This window comes from Sarcophilus harrisii, chromosome 3 (assembly GCF_902635505.1).
Source record: "Sarcophilus harrisii chromosome 3, mSarHar1.11, whole genome shotgun sequence".
Lineage (NCBI taxonomy): Eukaryota > Metazoa > Chordata > Mammalia > Dasyuromorphia > Dasyuridae > Sarcophilus > Sarcophilus harrisii.
This window is the reverse complement of record NC_045428.1, coordinates 50,296,515-50,316,146: the sequence shown is the minus strand read 5'-3', so window position 1 is coordinate 50,316,146 and position 19,632 is coordinate 50,296,515. Positions and strand designations below refer to the sequence as shown.

General features: G+C 34.4%; 1 protein-coding gene across 2 annotated transcripts in view; it reads right to left on the bottom strand.

The window, feature by feature from the left end:
- ATR (ATR serine/threonine kinase) overlaps positions 1-19,632 on the bottom strand; it is a 113,010-nt gene that overhangs the window by 66,694 nt on the left and 26,684 nt on the right. For both annotated transcript variants that reach the window (XM_031957821.1, XM_031957820.1), the window contains exons 16-22: positions 17,330-17,515; positions 14,796-14,888; positions 9,995-10,125; positions 9,663-9,806; positions 6,227-6,320; positions 3,577-3,702; positions 524-730 (exon numbers count right to left, since the gene is read on the bottom strand). In XM_031957821.1, coding sequence (XP_031813681.1) covers positions 524-730; positions 3,577-3,702; positions 6,227-6,320; positions 9,663-9,806; positions 9,995-10,125; positions 14,796-14,888; positions 17,330-17,515 — 981 coding nt within the window. The remainder of the gene's footprint in view (positions 1-523; positions 731-3,576; positions 3,703-6,226; positions 6,321-9,662; positions 9,807-9,994; positions 10,126-14,795; positions 14,889-17,329; positions 17,516-19,632) is intronic.

The following is a 19,632-nucleotide window of genomic DNA, read 5'->3' as shown; positions in this document are numbered from 1 at the left end:
AAAAAGAAATCTTAATATAATTAGTAATAAATGTCAAGAAAAATATCCATTATAAATATACAAAAAGAAATACAAAAATTATTAAGATTTTGCAATTCAAGGGGCAACTTGGTGGTCCAGTGGATAGATCGTCAGACCCAAGTTCAAATTTGACCTCAAACATTTAATAGCTAGGTGACCCTGGGCAAGGTCACTTAACCCTGTTTGCTTCAGTTTCCTCAACTTTACAATGAGAAAACCACTCCAGTATCTTTAAAGAAACCTCCAAATGGGGTCACAAAGAATAGGTTATGACTGAATGACTCAACAAATGATATTAAAAGAAAATTCACAACATTATGATTATTGTCAGAAGATCTTTGAAACAGTATTATTGGAAAAGTGTGGGATGAATGGATGCCTATATGATATTGATTAAACGTCAAGGTTAAGTATAAATTGGACATTTCTATTTAACATTTAACATGGAAGATCCAACTGAATTGGGAACTATTCTAGAAAATTCCTAATCATTGCAACTTACCACAAATGTAACATCCTTTCCTTGAGTTTCACCCGTTGAAAAATCCAGACGACCTGGGTCTATTGCACCCAATTCCCCTAAACACTCTCCACAAAGTAATCGAGCTTGGGAATTTGCATCTTGGCAGCCTTTCAAAAGCACTGTCACCAATTTTGAGATAATAGGTTCTACTGTTTCACTATCTGTGGCATATTTTATTAATTTAACCTAAGTAGAAAAAAATTTTTTTAAATTGTAAGAATTTGTCATATAAACCATTAGTTCAAAAGACTTATAAATACCTTTTTCATTATAAAAGATTCTGAATAGATAAATGGATATATCAATCAATAAGCATGTATGTATTAAGAGCCTATTATGTTTGAGGTACTAAGCTGGGGATACAAATACAAAAAAATAAAACAATTCCTATTGTCAAGTATTGAGTTGAAACCAGACTCGGACACTTATTGTGTGATCCTGGACAAGTTGAATAGCAGCTACCTGGTAAGGATATTGTGAGGATTAAATAAAACAATAATTGTAAAGTACTTAGTACAGTGCCTGGCACACATTGGATATTATATACTTTCCTCATGTTATAGCAGAAAGAATACTGAGAGTGCTGAAATGTATTCTAATCCAGGTTCCATTACCTTCTACTACTAACTTTATTTATAAAATAAGTTGGTAGAACTGTATGACCTCTATGGTCAATCAAATAACAAGCATTTATTAAGCACCTGTGTACCAGACACTGTGCTGCTAGACACACAAGATATAAAAATAAAAAGGAAACAGTCCCCACCTTCAAGAAACTTCCCTTGACCAGGTAAACACCATATATATATTCATATAAACAAATACAAAAAGCTGATAGGGAGGCCCCTGAGAGAGTTCAGAAAGGCCTCATGCAATAGGCAGTTCTTGAAAGTTCTGAAGGAGCTCAAGGATTCTACAGAGTGCAGTCTAGGCTAGAAACAGTCAGTACAAAGGCCTAGAGAAAAAAACTGAAGTGTTACATATGAAAAACAGCCTGGCTGTAAAGTACAGTTCATAAAAAACAGGACTGAACAAGTATGCTGGCACTATATTGTGAAGGACTTTAAATGCCTAACAGAGGAGCTGATGTTCGATGCCACAGAGAGCCAGTGGAGCTCTCCAAGCAAGGAGGATTTGTTTAGAACTCTGCTTTAGGAAAATCAATTTGGCAGCTGTATAAAGGATGCTCTGAATCCCAAGACATCATGAAAAAGCCAGGAGTCTAGAGTAAATCTGGCAGGCTTGCTAAGTCTTTTTGTCTCTCTTTATAATAAGGAATACTACATGTTAGTTAAGTCACTAGAGTTGATAGAAACAATGCTTAGGTAATTGGTTCACACATTAGAGGTCACATCTTTAAGAGAATTTACACATCAGCTCACACATTAGTTCACAACTTTGGGAGATTTCAGGATTCAGTATGAGATTCACACCTTCCACAATCCTACTCTCTCAGAGGAGGAGTCAACCTTTGGGTTCACACCTTTAAGAGATCATATATAAGAAGCTCTTGGAGCTTCAGTCAGGAGTTTACTTGAAGAGATTGAGAAGTAAGAAGTCAGTGGAGGAGATTGAGAAGCCAGAAGTCAAAGTTGAGCTAGAAGCAGAAGCTGGAAGAGCTAAAAGACAAGCTGCAAGAACTCTTGGAACCAAGGAAGGAGATAGGCCTCTAAGAAAACTAACCGGGCTATTTTTGAAGAGACAATAAAGGACTGTAGTTTAATCCCTGGCTGCATTTGAGGTTATTATTATATTGAACTGAAACTAAGGCTGCCTCCAGAAAACCTCCCCAAGAAACCTGCTCTGGAGAGAACGATTATATTATAGAAAAGAAGAGAACACTAAAACTACAGTTAGCCTTGAAAATAAAATTGCTCAGCTTGGCAAGTACTCAATATAAGCCACATCTGCTGAACTTTCATAATCACTTTATCCTGGGTCATTTTTTTTTTTATGCGATTAGTAGCCAAAATATCAGATATGAAGACAATCTAAAACAAGTAGTCCAAAGTTCCCTGATAAAATTAAATATTAACCATCATTCATCAAGGTAGACATTGTCTTACTGAAAACCCTGAAGAGAGTAATCATTAAGACTGAATCTTAATGAAGGCACTGATGCCTGAAAAGCAAAATATAAGTGATGACTAACATGACAGAACATATTGGAATTGTCTATTGCCACATAAGTACTAATGCTAATTATGAGGGATTCAGGAAATGGTTAAGTTAGTTAAGGAAAAAGACTGCAATTACAATCTAAATCATCAACTTTCCCACACACTCTAGGCAAATGAAAAGAGAATTCAGAACTATGAAGCTCCTTAAGAATAGGGATTACTTTTTGCCTTTTTTTTTTTGTTTGTTTGGTATCCTCATAGCTTAGTCGAGTTCTTTTTTATGCCTCTGTACCCGATCATCAGAAGGTCTTGGAAAATTAAGAAGGTGAAAGGCACACAGATCTCACTATCTCAAAAAGTACAGCAGGAGCAATAGGAAGAATTGTGTTGGCTTCCAGAAACCTTTAAATGAACTATTATGTCTTACATACTATTCAGGAAGCTGATTTCATAAAGTCCTAACTCAAACTCAAAATGAATAAAGGATGAAGAGGCCAAGATCATCAATAAGTAACATCTAATCTGTGTGTGTGTGTGTGCGTGTGTGCGTGCACACGCGCATGCCTGTCCACGCGCATGCCTGCCCATGTGCAGGTTTACACATGCTTGCAAGTACACACATGTGCTTTAGAGTATTTGAATCTCCATGCTGACTGTCAAAAATAGGGGAACATCCTATTGGAAATGTTCTAACAGTGAGATATGAGAATAAATCAAGGAAAGGAGGTTAATTAGGAGCAAATGGAAGACAGATTAATGGAAAGAATGAACAAATAAAATAGAAAGGAAGATACTTTCACAATAAATTTCAAAATGATAATCTGTTATTAACAGCAATACAAATCTGGTATAATTGGAGGATGCAAATCTTTTGAAAACATTTTCAGTTTTCATTATAATTAATTGATGTACCTGATTTTTATACAGAGTTTCCTTTAAACTAGTAAGAGCATGGATACGGACATCTACATTCTCATGCTGAATTGCTTTCATGGATAGTTGTAGAGTTGTTTGTAGGTCAGTGCTCTCAGAGGTCTCCTAAACAAACAATATAAATATGTGGCTTAAAACATCATTTCAAGTATAGTTTTCAGGATCTTAATACCTACATAGGATCAATTCCCTGAACTTGAAACAAGAGTCCAAATAAAAACATCTTACCAAAAAAAACTATTATGTTGCAATGTAACAAACACCGAGTTAGACATTTTAGAGTTGTGGGGAAAAAACTTTTGAGAAAGAAATTTTATTAGTTGAAATACCAGTGGTTTTCACAGAGAACATTCAAGCTCTCTCTTAATCAACTTTCCTGCTACTACAACATCATTAATTACAGTCCAGAGTGAGAAGTAAGTCAGTCAACAGAATGCATTAAGTTCGTGCTTACTATGTGCCAGGAACTGGGAGAGTAAAGGGAAACCTCCCTCCAAGTCAGAGATTCTTCACCTTTTGGGTGGCAAGGAGGCCATGGTGCACCTACAAATCTTATGGTGAGGCCAATCTGGTGAACCTACAAATCCTATTTCCCAGGATAATCTTTTTAAATTCATGAAGCAAAACATACTAGATGACAAAGGAAACCAATTTCACTGAAATATAGCTATCAAACTCTTGTATAAACTCTTTTAAAAACAAATTCATAAAACTAAGATTAAGAAGCATTGCTCTAGGTTGTAGCTATTTATCTATTGTTTTTGAAGAGAACCAATGACATCATGGATGACATCCTGATTCAAAAAGGCTGAATTGGACTGAACTGAGCCAGGGTTCTTTCCCTGACTCACTCTCTGCCTGAATCAGGAAAGTCTTGATGGCAGGACAAGTCGGATAATGGACGATGGCATATTTACGATTTCTAAAGAACAAAGTCAAGTAAGGATATTAAATAAAAATCAAGATAATTATAAAATCAAAGTCCTAGCTTTAAAAAAAGAAACATTCCGATTACAGCCTTTTTCAAAAGTGTAATTTCAAATACACAACTTTAAAAAAAAAAAAAAGGGGGGGGGGTATACTCTGGCTTTGACATAAAATTAGATGGGAAGAATCTGACCTTTAGAACATCAAATACGGAGTAAATCATTAAGTTTGGGGGCAGTTAGGTGGCACAGTGGATGGAGCACCAGCCCTGAAGTCAGGAAGACCAGAGTTCAAATGTGACCATAGACACTTAACGCTTCCCAGCTGTGTGACCCTGGGCAAATCAATTAACCCCAACTGCATCAGCAAAAAACAAAAAAACAAAAAAAATTAAGTTTTCCTTTTTGTTCATTTATTTTTCCAAAAGGAACACACTTCCAATGATGCCACAGTTCAATGGTATAGGTGAATGCTATTGCACACCCTTGAAGGCCTAAGAGTACTGTGATCATTGCAGCACATTTTCTATTTCTTAATTTCCTTTGTCTTAAATGAAGATTACCATTCATTATAACCTATTCTTGGTAGTTCTGAACTATGGATTAGTATGTTTCTTACTAAGAAGGTAGATGGCACAGTGGATAAGGTATTAAAGTATAAGAGGCACAGTGCTGACCTAGAGCCAGCAGGTATGAATTAGAATTTTGTCTCAAACAATTGAAAGTCACTTGGCTTGTCTTCTCAGTTTCCTCAATTGAAAATTTCACCTGCCTCCCAGGGTTACTGTGAAGAGCAAATGAGGTAATATTGGTAAAGTGTCTCAAATACTATAAATGCTTAATAAATTCTTATTATTCCTTTTTCTTCTCTTCCCTAAAGCATTAGACACAATTAGTCCAACTCCTACTTGAAGCACATATAAGTTTTTCACACTAAAATAATTTAAGGAGTATATGGCAACAGTTCACATCAGTATTCTAGATGTTCAATGAACTAGTAGATCCTATATGAGTGTCCTTTTACTACTTCTCATACAAAATGAATCTGAGGTCACTGGTAATTTTGGCTGTTCTCCAGCTTCTAGTTATTTATCTATTTATCTAGTTTATCTAGATAAAGTGCATGGACTTCCTCTTTAGAGAGCTGTCTGAATCGGAAGCAAGACTACCTGGTTGCCTATTACTTAATCCAGCAAAATCCCGAGGTTCTCATCAATTGTTGCTGTTCAATTGTTTCAGTTGTGTCCTACTCTCTGTGACTCCATCTGAGATTTTCTTGGCAGAAATAATGAAATGTTTTGACATTTCCTTCTCTAGTTCATGATTTGAGTCAATAATTGAGAAATTCAATGAGAAACTGGAGAGTGCATTAGATCTTGTGACTATTATTCCATATTACTGATTCATATTGGAGCTTTCAATCCATTAAAACCCCTATATCCTTTTTTGAGAAAATTATTATATAAAAGTATTCCAAATACAATAGGAAGAACATTGGTTTTTAAGTTAGAAGAATTGGGTTTATCACCTTCAAACCCAAATCTGACAATTTTTCTATGTGGAAAAGATAAAACATATGAACTTATAAAAAAAAATACCACATGTAGTTATAAATTAACTTCTAATAATAGAATTAAAATATCAACTAAAATTTTAAAATAGTTTTGTACTTTCCTATAAGGCTAAAGGTGGAAGATAAATACCTTTCTGTATTCCTGGAGAACTGTTTTTATCTTTTCCAGTTCTGGATGATCAGGCAGAAAATATATTTCATGTAGGAAATCTTGCACAGCATCCCTAGAAATTTATTAGAAGAAAATGAATGATTCATAAACACTTAAAACATAACACCTTGGGCTCTCAGATAAATTGTGAATTCTTTATTATTTACTCAAATTTAAATAATGATTTATTTCACTAAGTCAGACTGGCATTAGACCTGGTAAACCTAAATTAGTAAGGTTTTCTTATGTTTAGTTTTGGCCGAACATTTGTCAGTCATTCAAATGTGTTATTATTTTTCTTCACATTTTGGGTGCTTAGCTGAACATGCAATTTAAATGAAGAATAAGTTATAAATGTATCTACTTAAAATTTTGGTTAAAAATTGTATTTTATAAGTGAGATACAAGGCAACAAGAAAGTATTTTCTGTACAAATGAAAATTTGTTTTGTTTTTTTTAAGTTGATCATATTTACTTTTACTCCTTATAATATCCTTACTTAGATTTCTGCAAATCACTGAAAACCCAAGGATATAAACACAATTATAAATACAAAATTTTAATCAAGTAATAATTACTTTAAAGGTCCTAATTTAATGCACAGATAATGATAATTTGTGATAAACATGACAAGGCATCAATCATTGAATGTTGCTCCTCATATTCAATTCTTTATTAGATCTAAAAGAAACGTTTTTATTCATTCATTAATTCAAATATTTAAAAGCCAATGTGTATAGCACATGGTAGACAATGTACCTAATATTTAAGCATTGCAAGATAATGAATGTGGTCCCTGTCCATAAATGTAACAACAAAAAGATGAAACTCCCTAAAATTTATATTCTAAGGAAATATTTACTAAGTATCACAGAAGTGATACAAATTAAGTGCCTTGGGAGTACTGACTCAAAAGAGATTATCTCTAAATAATGTACTCAAACAAAGATGCACAAAGATATTCTGTCCAAGACCTGCCACTTAAAGGATAGAGAGAACTCTAAAAGGCAAAGATGGGTAGGTAGGGAGAAGTCATTCCAAGCAGATGAGATTGCCATGAAGGGATGGAGGCAAAAAAGTCCACCATTGTTGTGAATAGACTACATTGGCTAGAAAGCAGGATTAGTATTAAGAACAGTGGAGTAAAAGATCCCAGCTTTTGGGATAAAGACTCACTGTTTGACAAATATTGCTGGGAAAATTGGAAACTAGTATGGCAGAAACTAGGCATTGACCCACACTTAACACCGTATACCAAGATAAGGTCAAAATGGGTTCATGACCTAGGCATAAAGAATGAGATTACAAATAAATTAGAGTAACACAGGATAGTTTACCTCTCAGACCTGTGGAAGAGGAAGGAATTTATGACCAAAGAAGAACTAGAGATCATTACTGATCACAAAATAGAAAATTTTGATTATATCAAATTGAAAGGTTTTTATACAAACAAAACTAATGCAGACAAGATTAGAAGGGAAGCAATAAAATGGAAAAACATTTTTGCAGTCAAAGGTTCTGATAAAGGCCTCATATCCAAAATATATAGAGAATTGACTCTAATTTATAAAAAATCAAGTCATTCTCCAATTGATAAATGGTCAAAGGATGTGAACAGATAATTTTCAGATGAAGAAATTGAAACTATATCTAGCCATATGAAAAGATGCTCCAAGTCATTATTAATCAGAGAAATGCAAATCAAGACAACTCTGAGATACCACTACACACCTGTTAGACTAGCTAGAATGACAGGGAAAAATAATGCGCAATGTTGGAGGGGATGTGGGAAAACAGGGACACTAATACATTGTTGGTGGAATTGTGAATACATCCAACCATTCTGGAGAGCAATTTGGAACTATGCTCAAAAAGTTATCAAACTGTGCATACCCTTTGATTCAGCAGTGCTACTACTGGGCTTATATCCCAAAGAGAATTTAAAGAAGGGAAAGGAACCTGCATGTGCAAGAATATTTGTGGCAGCCTCTTTGTAGTGGCCAGAAACTGGAAACTGAGTAGATGCCCATCAATTGGAGAATGGCTGATAAATTGTGGTATATGAATAATATGAAATATTGTTCGGTAAGTAACGACCAACAGATGATTTCAGAAAGGCCTGGAGAGACTTACACGAACTGATGCTGAGTGAAATGAGCAGGACCAGGAGATCATTATATACTTCAACAACAATACTATATGATAATCAATTCTGATGACGTGGCCATCTTCAGCAATGAGATCAACCAAATCATTTCCAATGGAGCAGTAATGAACTGAACCAGCTACGCCCAGCGAAAGAACTCTGGGAGATGACTAAGAACCATTACATTGAATTCCCAATCCCTATATTTTTGCCTGCCTACATTTTTGATTTCCTTCACAGGCTAACTGTACAATATTTTGGAGTCCGATTCTTTTTCTACAGCAAAATAATGGTTTGGACATATATACTTATTTTGTATTTAATTTATAATCTAATATATTTAACATGTATTGGTCATCCTTCCATCTGGGGAGGGGGTGGGGGGAAAGAGGGGAAAAATTGGAACAAAAGGTTTGGCAACTGTCAATGCTGTAAAATTACCCATACATATAACTTGTAAATAAAAAGCTATTAAAATTTAAAAAAAAAAAAAAAAAAAAAAAAAAAAAAGAATAGTGGAGTAAGGTTAAAAAGATAAACTGGCAGCAGATATGTGGAAGATTTTCAATCCCAGGTCACTTTAAAGCCTCTGAATTTAGTTTATTTTTTTTTTTTTAAATTTGATCCTTTTTGTTTTTACCAAACAAGTACTTCCAAAGAAATCTTGAAAGGAAATATATTCCCCTAGAAGAATAAATAATTTCCAATTATAATTGGAAAAGAGGGACACTTAAGAAGGGACAGGACAAGCAGAAATGGGCTTAATGCCCGTGACTATGTGAAGGATTTCAGGGTCGGGACAGCAATTAAAAGGCTATTATAAATGTCTAGGTGTTAGGGAGTAATGCTCTAAGCAGGATTGGTATTCCTCTAAGTTGACAGATATTTTCACACACATCCAATCTTGTTTTTACCCCTTTTCAATAGACTGACAAAGGTAAACCAACTTATTCTGAGTTTTATTAGGGAAAAAAAGTTTTATTCGCAAAGTCCTACTGACAAAAATTTTACTGCAATTTAAAAAGATTGAATTATCAATGATTCAGCACACTGACAATTAAAATCAAAGCAGTACTTTTTACCAATAACACGTCAACAAATATTTATTACTATTTAGCAGGCACTGGGTTAAGTTCTGGGAATAAAATGCAAGTAAATATAAAAACCAACTCTTTAATATGGCTCCATATAACCAATCTTCATTCTAAAATCTGAAGCTGCAAAATGAAAAATCTCCCATCTTCATTATTATTAATTCAGTGAAAGTACCTGTTATCAACTATGAGGAAGTGAAAGACAGCAGAAGTTTCCTTTGGCCGGATATGTATAAGAGGTAGCAAAGCTACTATAACATGACTGAGAAGAGAGCCTAGGTAAGCGTGGTCTAAGCAACGAACAAAGCAGTCCCAAGCTCTACAAGAGAAAGAAACAAAAAGTTACCTCTTTATTTTCCCTTTTATGATAAAACTTGAGCTTTTAAAATTCCTCACTTTAGACATTTCAAGTTTAGAGAGCTCTGTTTCTCAAAGATCCAAGCATCCATACTGGCACAATGGGCAAATGCAATAAGAACACAAATGTAGAAAACCTGTGGCATTTACCTGCAGCATAGTTCTGGAAAGTCATCCTTAAATCGAAGTCCAGTTCTCAATGTGGTCATCATCTTTACTCTCACAGAACTGATATGCTTGGGTCCCATCAGCTTCATTAATGACATCAAACTATTCAAGGCCTGAAAAGAAACAAATAGGTTCTTTTATATGAAGATGATAAATACATTGAAAGGAACAGACAAGTTCTCAGGGTAACTATCATCCAAATCCCATAGCAGCATATGTTCTTAGATAACACCATCTAATAAACAAATACAAATAAACCAAAAATATTAAGCACCTATTGGGTGTCAGGCACCGTGCTCATTGCTGAATAATTACTTTTTTGGCCTATTCCAGCATTCCTGCTGCATTTAAAACTATTCACCGCTCTTTTAAACACTTTCTATATCCCCTGCTGACCATTATTTTTTCATCTTCAGAATTCTTTTCTTCTTTATAGTTCTAATCCTGGATCTCTTCTTCCTCTAGAGGTGGTAACTATTCCCCAGAGTTTCATTAATTACTTCTATGCAGAATTATCAAAATGATAACTCTGATCTATCATTTTTAATGATTTATCTTGGATAACTTGAATATGCCACCAGAACTCCAGAATCAGTATGTCTAAAAGAAAACTAATTTTTTCTTCCTTATATGCCCACTTCTAATCACAATATCTTCTGACCAGACTATACCTGAGCCTGTCTCTACTGTGCTTGCTTCAGCTACCTTCATGGCCACAGAACAAACCGTTCTTATCTGCCCACTCCACCAGGGTAGTCTTCAGGGGGATGCCTACTCCCTAACTTCTTGATGATTTGAGGCCCGCTGGTTCCCTCAGTGTGGTTTCTCTTGTCTGCTGTAAAGATTTTACTAGGTGTAAGCATGCTTCAGCTTCTTTGAGCCACAAGGGAGAATGGTGATATGATGAATAACATATCTTTCAAGGACTGGTAGAGTCCCTCCTTTAGCTTGCAGTTTTTTCTTTCTAGCTCAGTTTAGCTGTATTAGCAAAAAACTGCATTATTTTTATTTATTTACCACCTACATTTTGATGATAATCTTTTCTAAGTGTCACACATGTATCCTCACTCTCAAAAGGAAAAAAAATACAATTTTTTTTCCCATTTCTCTGCCCCATTAACTGGGAATCAGTCCAATAGAGTGAAAATTAATGTAACTATCTGAGGACAAAGACTTTGTCTTTGTAGCCCATGTTGCTAGTACTCAATAAATTACCTGACACACAGTATTCACTTAATAAATATTTGCGCAATTATTTACTTAAAAAAATTTATTTTGATCTTGATCTCTCTAGATCGGTAATTTACAGTTTTTCTGAAGCTGCAATATAAAATTTAACTTTATGATGACTCCTGATACATAAAGTTTTATATGATCTACACTTTAAAAAAATTAAAGTTAATTAAAATAGTTTGAATTTTATATCTTAAAATAGAAATATGACAGGATATTACAAACCCAGAGTTAGTAATCAATGGTCTGAGTCTTTGTTCTTTTAGGTTTATATCTAAGGAGCAAAGAACTACCCTCTAAATAGACTAACAGAACACCAGAACACTAGAAACACAACCACTGCTATACTGGATTAGACACAACTTATCTTGCCCCAAATGATACAACAGGAGAACCCTGGGATTTAAGTAAGGGCCACAGTTCTTTCCCCCGATATCAATTTCAAAAGATTGTAACCTTTAAAAAGCAGCTTTTCCTAGAAGGAATCTAAAATGCCATAAAAGCTTTACTTGGAAGAATTCCAAATAGGACATTCTCACTTATTTGAAATGGAATATAAGACAGCAATAGTGATGATGCAACAGAAACTATTGTGAGCTTCAATTAAAAAATAGTACAAAGTGGATAAGTTTTAGAGGACTTAAATTTAAATGTAAATATCTCCTTTGACCCATTAAAATTACTAAGGAAATGGGAGTAAGAACTGAAACAAAAGCCTCCATTCAAGAATTTCTACTATAATCTTTAAAGGGAACTGACTGTAAAGGAGCCAAATAACTCAAAAGAAATCTTATCTCTAGTTGAAATTTGACTCCAAAATATCCTGTGGTAACCAATTATAACAACATGCATCTTGAATGTCCTATGTGTTGAAAACAGTTAGGAATAAGTTTCTAAGATACTGAAGTTATTTCCATTTATAATACTTTAAATCTTTTATGTATCATCAGAATAAAGTGGGGAAAAAAAAGTTCACAACACTTTAAAGGTAGGAAAATTCAATATTTATTTTATAAACCAATTAGAAGAAAAATAAGTTATCAACTACAGATAGAAAACTGTTAATTTTCTTACTCTTAAAACTAGATTTAAGTGATATTTTACAACTAGTAGTTCCAAATGTCTTTACTGCCTACATCATTTTAAAAAATTACTTAATAAAATTCCCAACGTATATTTATAATGTATCCAAGAAGGGTGCACAGTACTGACCAAATATTGTTTTTCCTAAAGAGTTTACAAAGGTACAGATTGCATAGACCTTGCCAACACTATGAGGTGCTTTATTTTTTAAAATTCTTTTCACCAGTTCAAAATAAGAAATATTTTACCCAATAACTACTATTGAACTTAGCTCTTCCCAGTCTCTCTCCAAGCCCCATTACAAGAGTTTTCAATATCACTAGCCACATATTTATCATCTGTAAACATCTTGTTCCTACCTAAAATGCAAAGTCAAGTATTTTCTCAGTAACTTGAACCTTCTGACTATCAATCACTATACAATCTATACAAAGGATGTACTTTAAAATAATTTTATAACTGTCTTGAACTCAAAGCTATTTTCTTTTACATAGGAGCTGCAAAGAAAAACAAGTAGTAAATTTCAGTAAAAAAAGAAGACTGCAAAATTTGAGCAAGAATACAGTAAGAATACAGTAATGCACTCTGGAAAACTCCTTTACTGTTTCATTATCAGTTTTTATTAATAATTCCACAATACTGTCTCATTTTGCTTATAAGAAATTTTGAGCAAGAAAAAACTTCATCTAGAACATGCAAAAGCAAAGGTAAAAACAGAATGTATTGTTTTTTTCAATTAACCATTTATTATCTTTTCTGCAAAATCTTGGTTGGAAAAACTATTTTTCCTCCTAGGAAACTAGCTAGTACTTCTTCTAAAACATCTCCAGGATCTAGCTAGTCTTTAATTTAACCTGGTCGTTAGCATATTATAGCTATGTGTTTCTCTCTCAATACAATTAGACCTTACACTGCCACAGTGTTTCCACCCTGTACTTTCAAGCATTTTTTCTGGGGTATCACCATCTTCCCAGAACCTCAGGCTCACATCCTGTATTCCCGCTATCTCTCATTGCCCATTTCCAAGCTATTGGCAAGGCTTGTCAATTTCATCTTTACAACATCTCTCAAATAGCACTCCCCCCCTTTTCCCCTGTCACCACCATTACTTCACAGAAGGACCTTTTCACTTCCAACCTTGACTACTGCTTTGTGTGCTGGGAGGTCAGCCTTGCTTTCTCCCTGTCCATCCATCCTCCATTCAGCTCCCCAAATTATTTTCCTAAAGCACAGGTCAGATCAAGTCAATCCTCTACTTAATTCAAGGTCACCTCCATGCTCTGTTAGCATTCAAAGTCCTTCGTAACTTAAGCCTCTCCTACCTTTCCATCCAATCTAGTAATACTAGCCTCCTGGTTGTTCCATGAACATCCCAGACTACCTTTAAATCCCACCTTTGAAAACCTTCCCCGACCTCAATTCATTCCAGTGTCTTCCCTTTGTTAATTATTTTATACTTATCCTATATGTAGCTTGCTTCACTCATTTGTTTTCATGTTGTCATTTGTTTTATGTAGGCACTTAATAAATGCTAACTGCCACTGCTTTCTCACTATCTTGTCCCTGCAAAAACTTGGCTTCTAAGTGCCATACCAGTCAGCTTCATCTTCAGAAATGCTCCCATCTACTTATCTATCAACCAATCAATATTTATTAAATACTTATCTATGTACCAGGCACTACACTAAGCACTAAGGACATGATGAGAGGCAAAAAACATTATCCTTGCCCTCAAGGAACTCACAATTTAATAGGGAAGACAAAATAGACATTAATAGATACATATAAGACACCTAGAGAGGCGATATAAGATTTCCATTTCACATTATTTTCTAGTCAACTTCCATTTCAATCAAGGCAGACTCCTCATTGCTGCTTTCTTCATACTATGAATTAATTTTTTCTAAAACATAACTAATTACTAACATTTATACAGTGCTTTAAACATGTCATCTCATTAGATTCTTACAACAAGCCTGGGAGGTAGATGCTACTGTTTTATAACTGTGGCAAAGAGATTAAAATGACTTGCCTCTGAGGCTAGAAGTGAACTAGGATCTTACTGAGTCCAGGTTCAGGGTTTTATCCATTGTATCACCTCACTGCCTACAATGCACTTAGAAGCACACTCTTACTAGCACTTCCACTTTACTAGCAATGAACAACTCAAATGAATATTCTTTTTGATTCCTAATTACAGGTAAGAAGAGGCCATTTCATTCACTTAGCTTTGGGTTGCTTAGTTAACAATTTATCTCTATTGATAATAAATAGAGAACTTAAAAAAAAAAAACCAACCTAGAAAAAGAGTTAATGACATGTTTATAGCATTCTTTACAGTAAGAGATCGTAGAAGTAAAAATATTATCTCTATGCTATTTATATTATACATGAAAGATATTATCTATATTATACATGCAACTGTATAATACTTCAAGCAACTCAAACATTAAATGAGTATACCTACCATTTTCTTATCTTCAAGGCCGACGCTGGAACTCAATAACTGCATGTTAAAAAAGGCCAATATGCCCAGGAGCTTAGGTTGGAGATAATCAGCCTAAGATCAAAATAGAAGAAGCTGATATTTAATCATTTGCATACAGAATAAAAAATACAAATTAATGATAACTCAATTAGTTCAATAAATTGGTCACATATATTTTGTTTGATTGAGTTATTACATTGATTCTTTTACCTATTGGGTCATGATCAATTTATTTCCCTCAATGGTGACTGTGAAGTGAGTAATTTGGGAGAAATTTCTAAGAATTAATCCATATCCACAAAATCTTTCTCTAAACTATTTCATGAAGAGAAATTCATTTCATTTCATTATTTTGATGCAACAAGGAACAAGTAAGTTCGAAAAGCAGGAATATAGAATATGGAAGAATTAGCTGTGCAGGGGAATCATGCTGCTGCTTGAATCATGCTATCAATGAACCTCCTCAATATTAGAGATATTGTCAAGAGCAATTGTCTTAAGATGACAAAGAGATGAGCTTATTTTCCTCTCTCTCTCTTCAAAATGACACCCTAATGGGAAGAAAGTATGGTGGCTTTCTTGTCTTACAAACCCCAAAGAATATTTATTCCATGTCACAAATTTTTGAAATAATAATCAATTTAATGTAAAAAGCACAATTATACATATCCTTCATGCTTGTGTTTATCAAATGCAGAGACAAATGTGTCACAGATGACAAAAACTTCAGAATCTACTTACTTTAAAAATATGTATCACTAGGAATCCAACCATTTTGGAGAGTAGTTTGGAACTATGCTCAAAAAGTTATCAAACTGTGCATACCCTTTGATCCAGCAGTGTTACTACTGGGATTATATCCCAAAGAGATTATAAAGAAGGGAAAGGGACCTGTATGTGCACAAATGTTTGTGGCAGCCCTTTTTGTAGTGGCTAAAAACTGGAAACTGAATGGATGTCCATCAGTTGGAGAATGGCTGAATAAATTGTGGTATATGAATATTATGGAATATTACTGTTCTGTAAGAAATGACCAACAGGATAATTTCAGAAAGGCCTGGAGAGACTTACACGAACTAAGTGAAATGAGCAGGACCAGGAGATCATTATATACTTCAACAACAATACTATATGATGACCAGTTCTGATGGACCAGGCCATCCTCAGCAACGAGATCAACCAAATCATTTCCAATGGAGCAGTAATGAACTGAACCAGCTATGCCCAGAAAAAGAACTCTGGGGAGATGACTAAAAACCATTACATTGAATTCCCAATCCCTATATTTATGCACACCTGCATTTTTGATTTCCTTCACAAGCTAATTGTACAATATTTCAGAGTCTGTCTTTTTGTACAGCAAAATAACGTTTTGGTCATGTATACTTATTGTGTATCTAATTTATATTTTAATATATTTAACATCTACTGGTCATCCTGCCATCTAGGAGAGGGGGTGGGGGGGTAAGAGGTGAAAAATTGGAACAAGAGGTTTGGCAATTGTTAATGCTATAAAGTTACCCATGCATATATCCTGTAAATAAAAAGGCTATTAAATTTAAAAAAAAAAAAGTATCACTATTTCAACTTTTGAATTCCCCAAATTTCCCTTTTACATTAAGCAATTCTTGTCAAGAAAAAAAGTTAAGATAGTGTATTATTACCAATAAAGAAATGTTCTATTCTATAAATATAGAAATTAAAATGTAGACAATTACAAAAGATAAGAAATGATTTAGGATATTCTTTTTAAAAAGTGGGTTGACAAACCTAGCTAACTTAATTTGAAATATGGCATTTAATTATAGTTGTACTTTACTTTGGCTATGTTGTTCTGGCCCACTAAATTAAGCATGCTAAAAAAAATTAACAGATGACATTTACATTTTATAGATTAGGAAACTGAGTTTCAAAGAGGATGAATGACTTGTCCAGAATTATAAGAGAGTGCTAGCAGTAGAATGCAAACCTAAGACATGCTAAGTCTATGTCCCATACCAGAATGGCTGTTTTAATATATAACATTCAAAGCTACATTTAAATAATCAAGGGCTTAAAAATAAGAACTGTAACTTAGTAAGAATTTAAAAGCAATTTTCAAATCTAAAAAAGTTTACTTTTAAAAAAGAATTCTGGGTATGTCAAACCAGCTTATCCCAGTTTGTATTCCTTTGTGGGAAACTAGCAGGGAAGAACAGAGAGAAGCAAGTAGAAATTCATTTTTAAAGATCATATAACTCCAACCTGAGTAGACAACTTATATGATCTTTAAAAATGAATTTAGAAGAAGTTGTAACACCTTTGCTCAATGTGAAAAATAAAAGGTTTTAAATGAGTCAGGTCCATGAATTTTTAAAAACAAATTAGAATATACATTATTGTTAACATTTAATTATGGGCACAAATTCAATGAAGCTTTTTCTGGAAAAAGTTTAATCTTGATATTTAAATAAATTAAAACTGGATGAGAAATATGAAAGGTATAGATCCATGTGAAAACAAAATGTTCTTACCATGAGTTCTGGTGATGTAATATCTTTTGGGCCCTGATAAGGATCCTCACTGGAAGCAAATGAAGCCAGAATTGACAAACCATTGAAAACCTGTTGATAGTGTTCTCCAATACGCAATAACAGTTCATTATGTAAGCCTTGAAAATCTTGTCTTAGCAAGCTACCCAATTCAATCTCTGTTTCATTCTAAAGAGAAATAAATTTCTAAATGTTAACTTCTTGCAACAGAGATTTGCTTTCATGTCAGTGGTTCTAGCTAGAAGGATTATTAACAAACCCAGAAGACAAAACCAGGTGACCAAAATTAGTGGTGATGATTTTAAGGAAAAGTTTTTTTGAATTAGGAAAGAATTGGAATAATTCTCTTTTTCTTCTCTTTTTCAGATTTCTTGTTTAAGATATAGGAAGGAAAGTGACTTTTTGTTTCATAGGCATAATCTGAGCTAGATTTTAAACTTAACCAGTTTTCTGAAAAGAACTATAATATGACAATTCATCACTCATAAGCTCTGACAGGAAGAACTCAGAACCTTAGAAATTACTCTAAGCTCCAAAAAGTACTCTAATCAATATTCTTGGAGAAAAAATTGGCCGAAAGCAATTCAATAAAATTGAGCACATATTTACTAAGCACCGATTTTAGGCAAGGAATTGGGGATATAAAAACAAAACAGGAACTATTCCTGCCCAAAGAAACTTTCTACTATACTCTAGTATAGTATATTATACTATACTGTATGTAATATACAGTATAGTATACATACAGTATACTATACAGTATATAACTGTTTAGTAGGATATAACAAAGTTGCACAAATCCAACTAAGGAAAAGTTTGACAGAGCAAATGATACCTGAGCCAAGCAACAGGAGGATTCTGAAGAAAAAGATGAACATTTCACCCATGGCAGATGGCTTACACAGATGCACAAAGGCAGAATATTGAATGCCAAGTTCCAGAAACAGTCACAAGAGTCCTATTTGGCAGGACCACAGACATGTAAAGGGGAATAATTTAAGTTAAGACTGAGAAGGTAGATTAGAGCCAAAATATGGAGAGCCCTAAACAGTGGGCTGAGGATTTTTTGTCTTCAAAAGGCTGAGCAGACAAGTGGCACATAAGGGAAATCTACACCTTGGAAAGATTACTCTAGCAGCTGAACAAAAAGGGGAGGAACTATAGGCAATGAGGCTTAATGATATTAATCTAGAAGAAAAGTAGTAGGTGAATGACCCCGTAAGTAGAAAAGTGGGGACAGAGGCTATCCCCTCTGATAACTGATAGAACATGTGCATGAGGGGGAAGAACACGTCAAAGAAGGTGAGGAGGTCCTCCATGCTCATCTCCCATTCACTGTGCATTAATTTGTAACCTTCACTAACAATCAGCTCTGACACCTCTTTTCAATGAAAAAAAACTTGCCAAGAGCTCCCTCAGAGGATGAGGGGACATCTTCCTCGCTAAATTCTTCTTGTGATCTTAAGCCCACCACCTGTTTCTTCTTGGAAGCATGCCCCTTTAAGTACTCTCACTCTCTCTCTCCAGAACATTCAGCTTCTCCTCCTCCTCGTTTCCCTTCTGCTGCTCACAAATAAAACTAATTCCCTTTCATCTGATCATCCTCAAACCACCCTACTCTGGCTCTCTCCTTCTTCACTAACCCTTAGGTTCTCATCTCCTACCAACGCACTGAAACCCTTCTCCCCGAGATCACCAAGAATCTCCTCAATGCAAATCCGATGGCCTTTCTTCAGCATTCATCCCTGGCCTTTCTGAAGTGTTTCAAAAAGATGATCATGACCTCATATCGAAAGAGGAGAAGAATAAGCACTACAGAAAATGACACCAAATTTAGTAATAAAGAGAACCTTGATGATCTCAAAAAGAGCAGATTTAGTTGAGTGAGAGATAGGGGAAAAGTACAAAAACCAGATTGTAAGAGGTTAATAAACAGATATCTCCTCTCTGGATCATCATGATACTAATTTGCCAGATTTCTCCTTCTCAGTCTCCTTTACAGGATCTTTATCAATATATCACTTCATCCACTCCATTTGAGGGAATACCCCAGGGCTCTGTCCTAGACTCTTTCTTCCTCTATGTTTTTTTAATGATATTATCAGCTATCAAAGATTCAATTCATATTTCTAAATCAATTCCCACATCTTTATGTCTAGCCCTTATTTCTCACCTCTAAGTACCTGTAGATATCGTTACATGAATATTTCAAACATCTCAAACTGAATGTCTCAAACAGAGCTCTCTATTTTTTTTTCTAAGCCTAGCCTTCCTCTCAATTTACC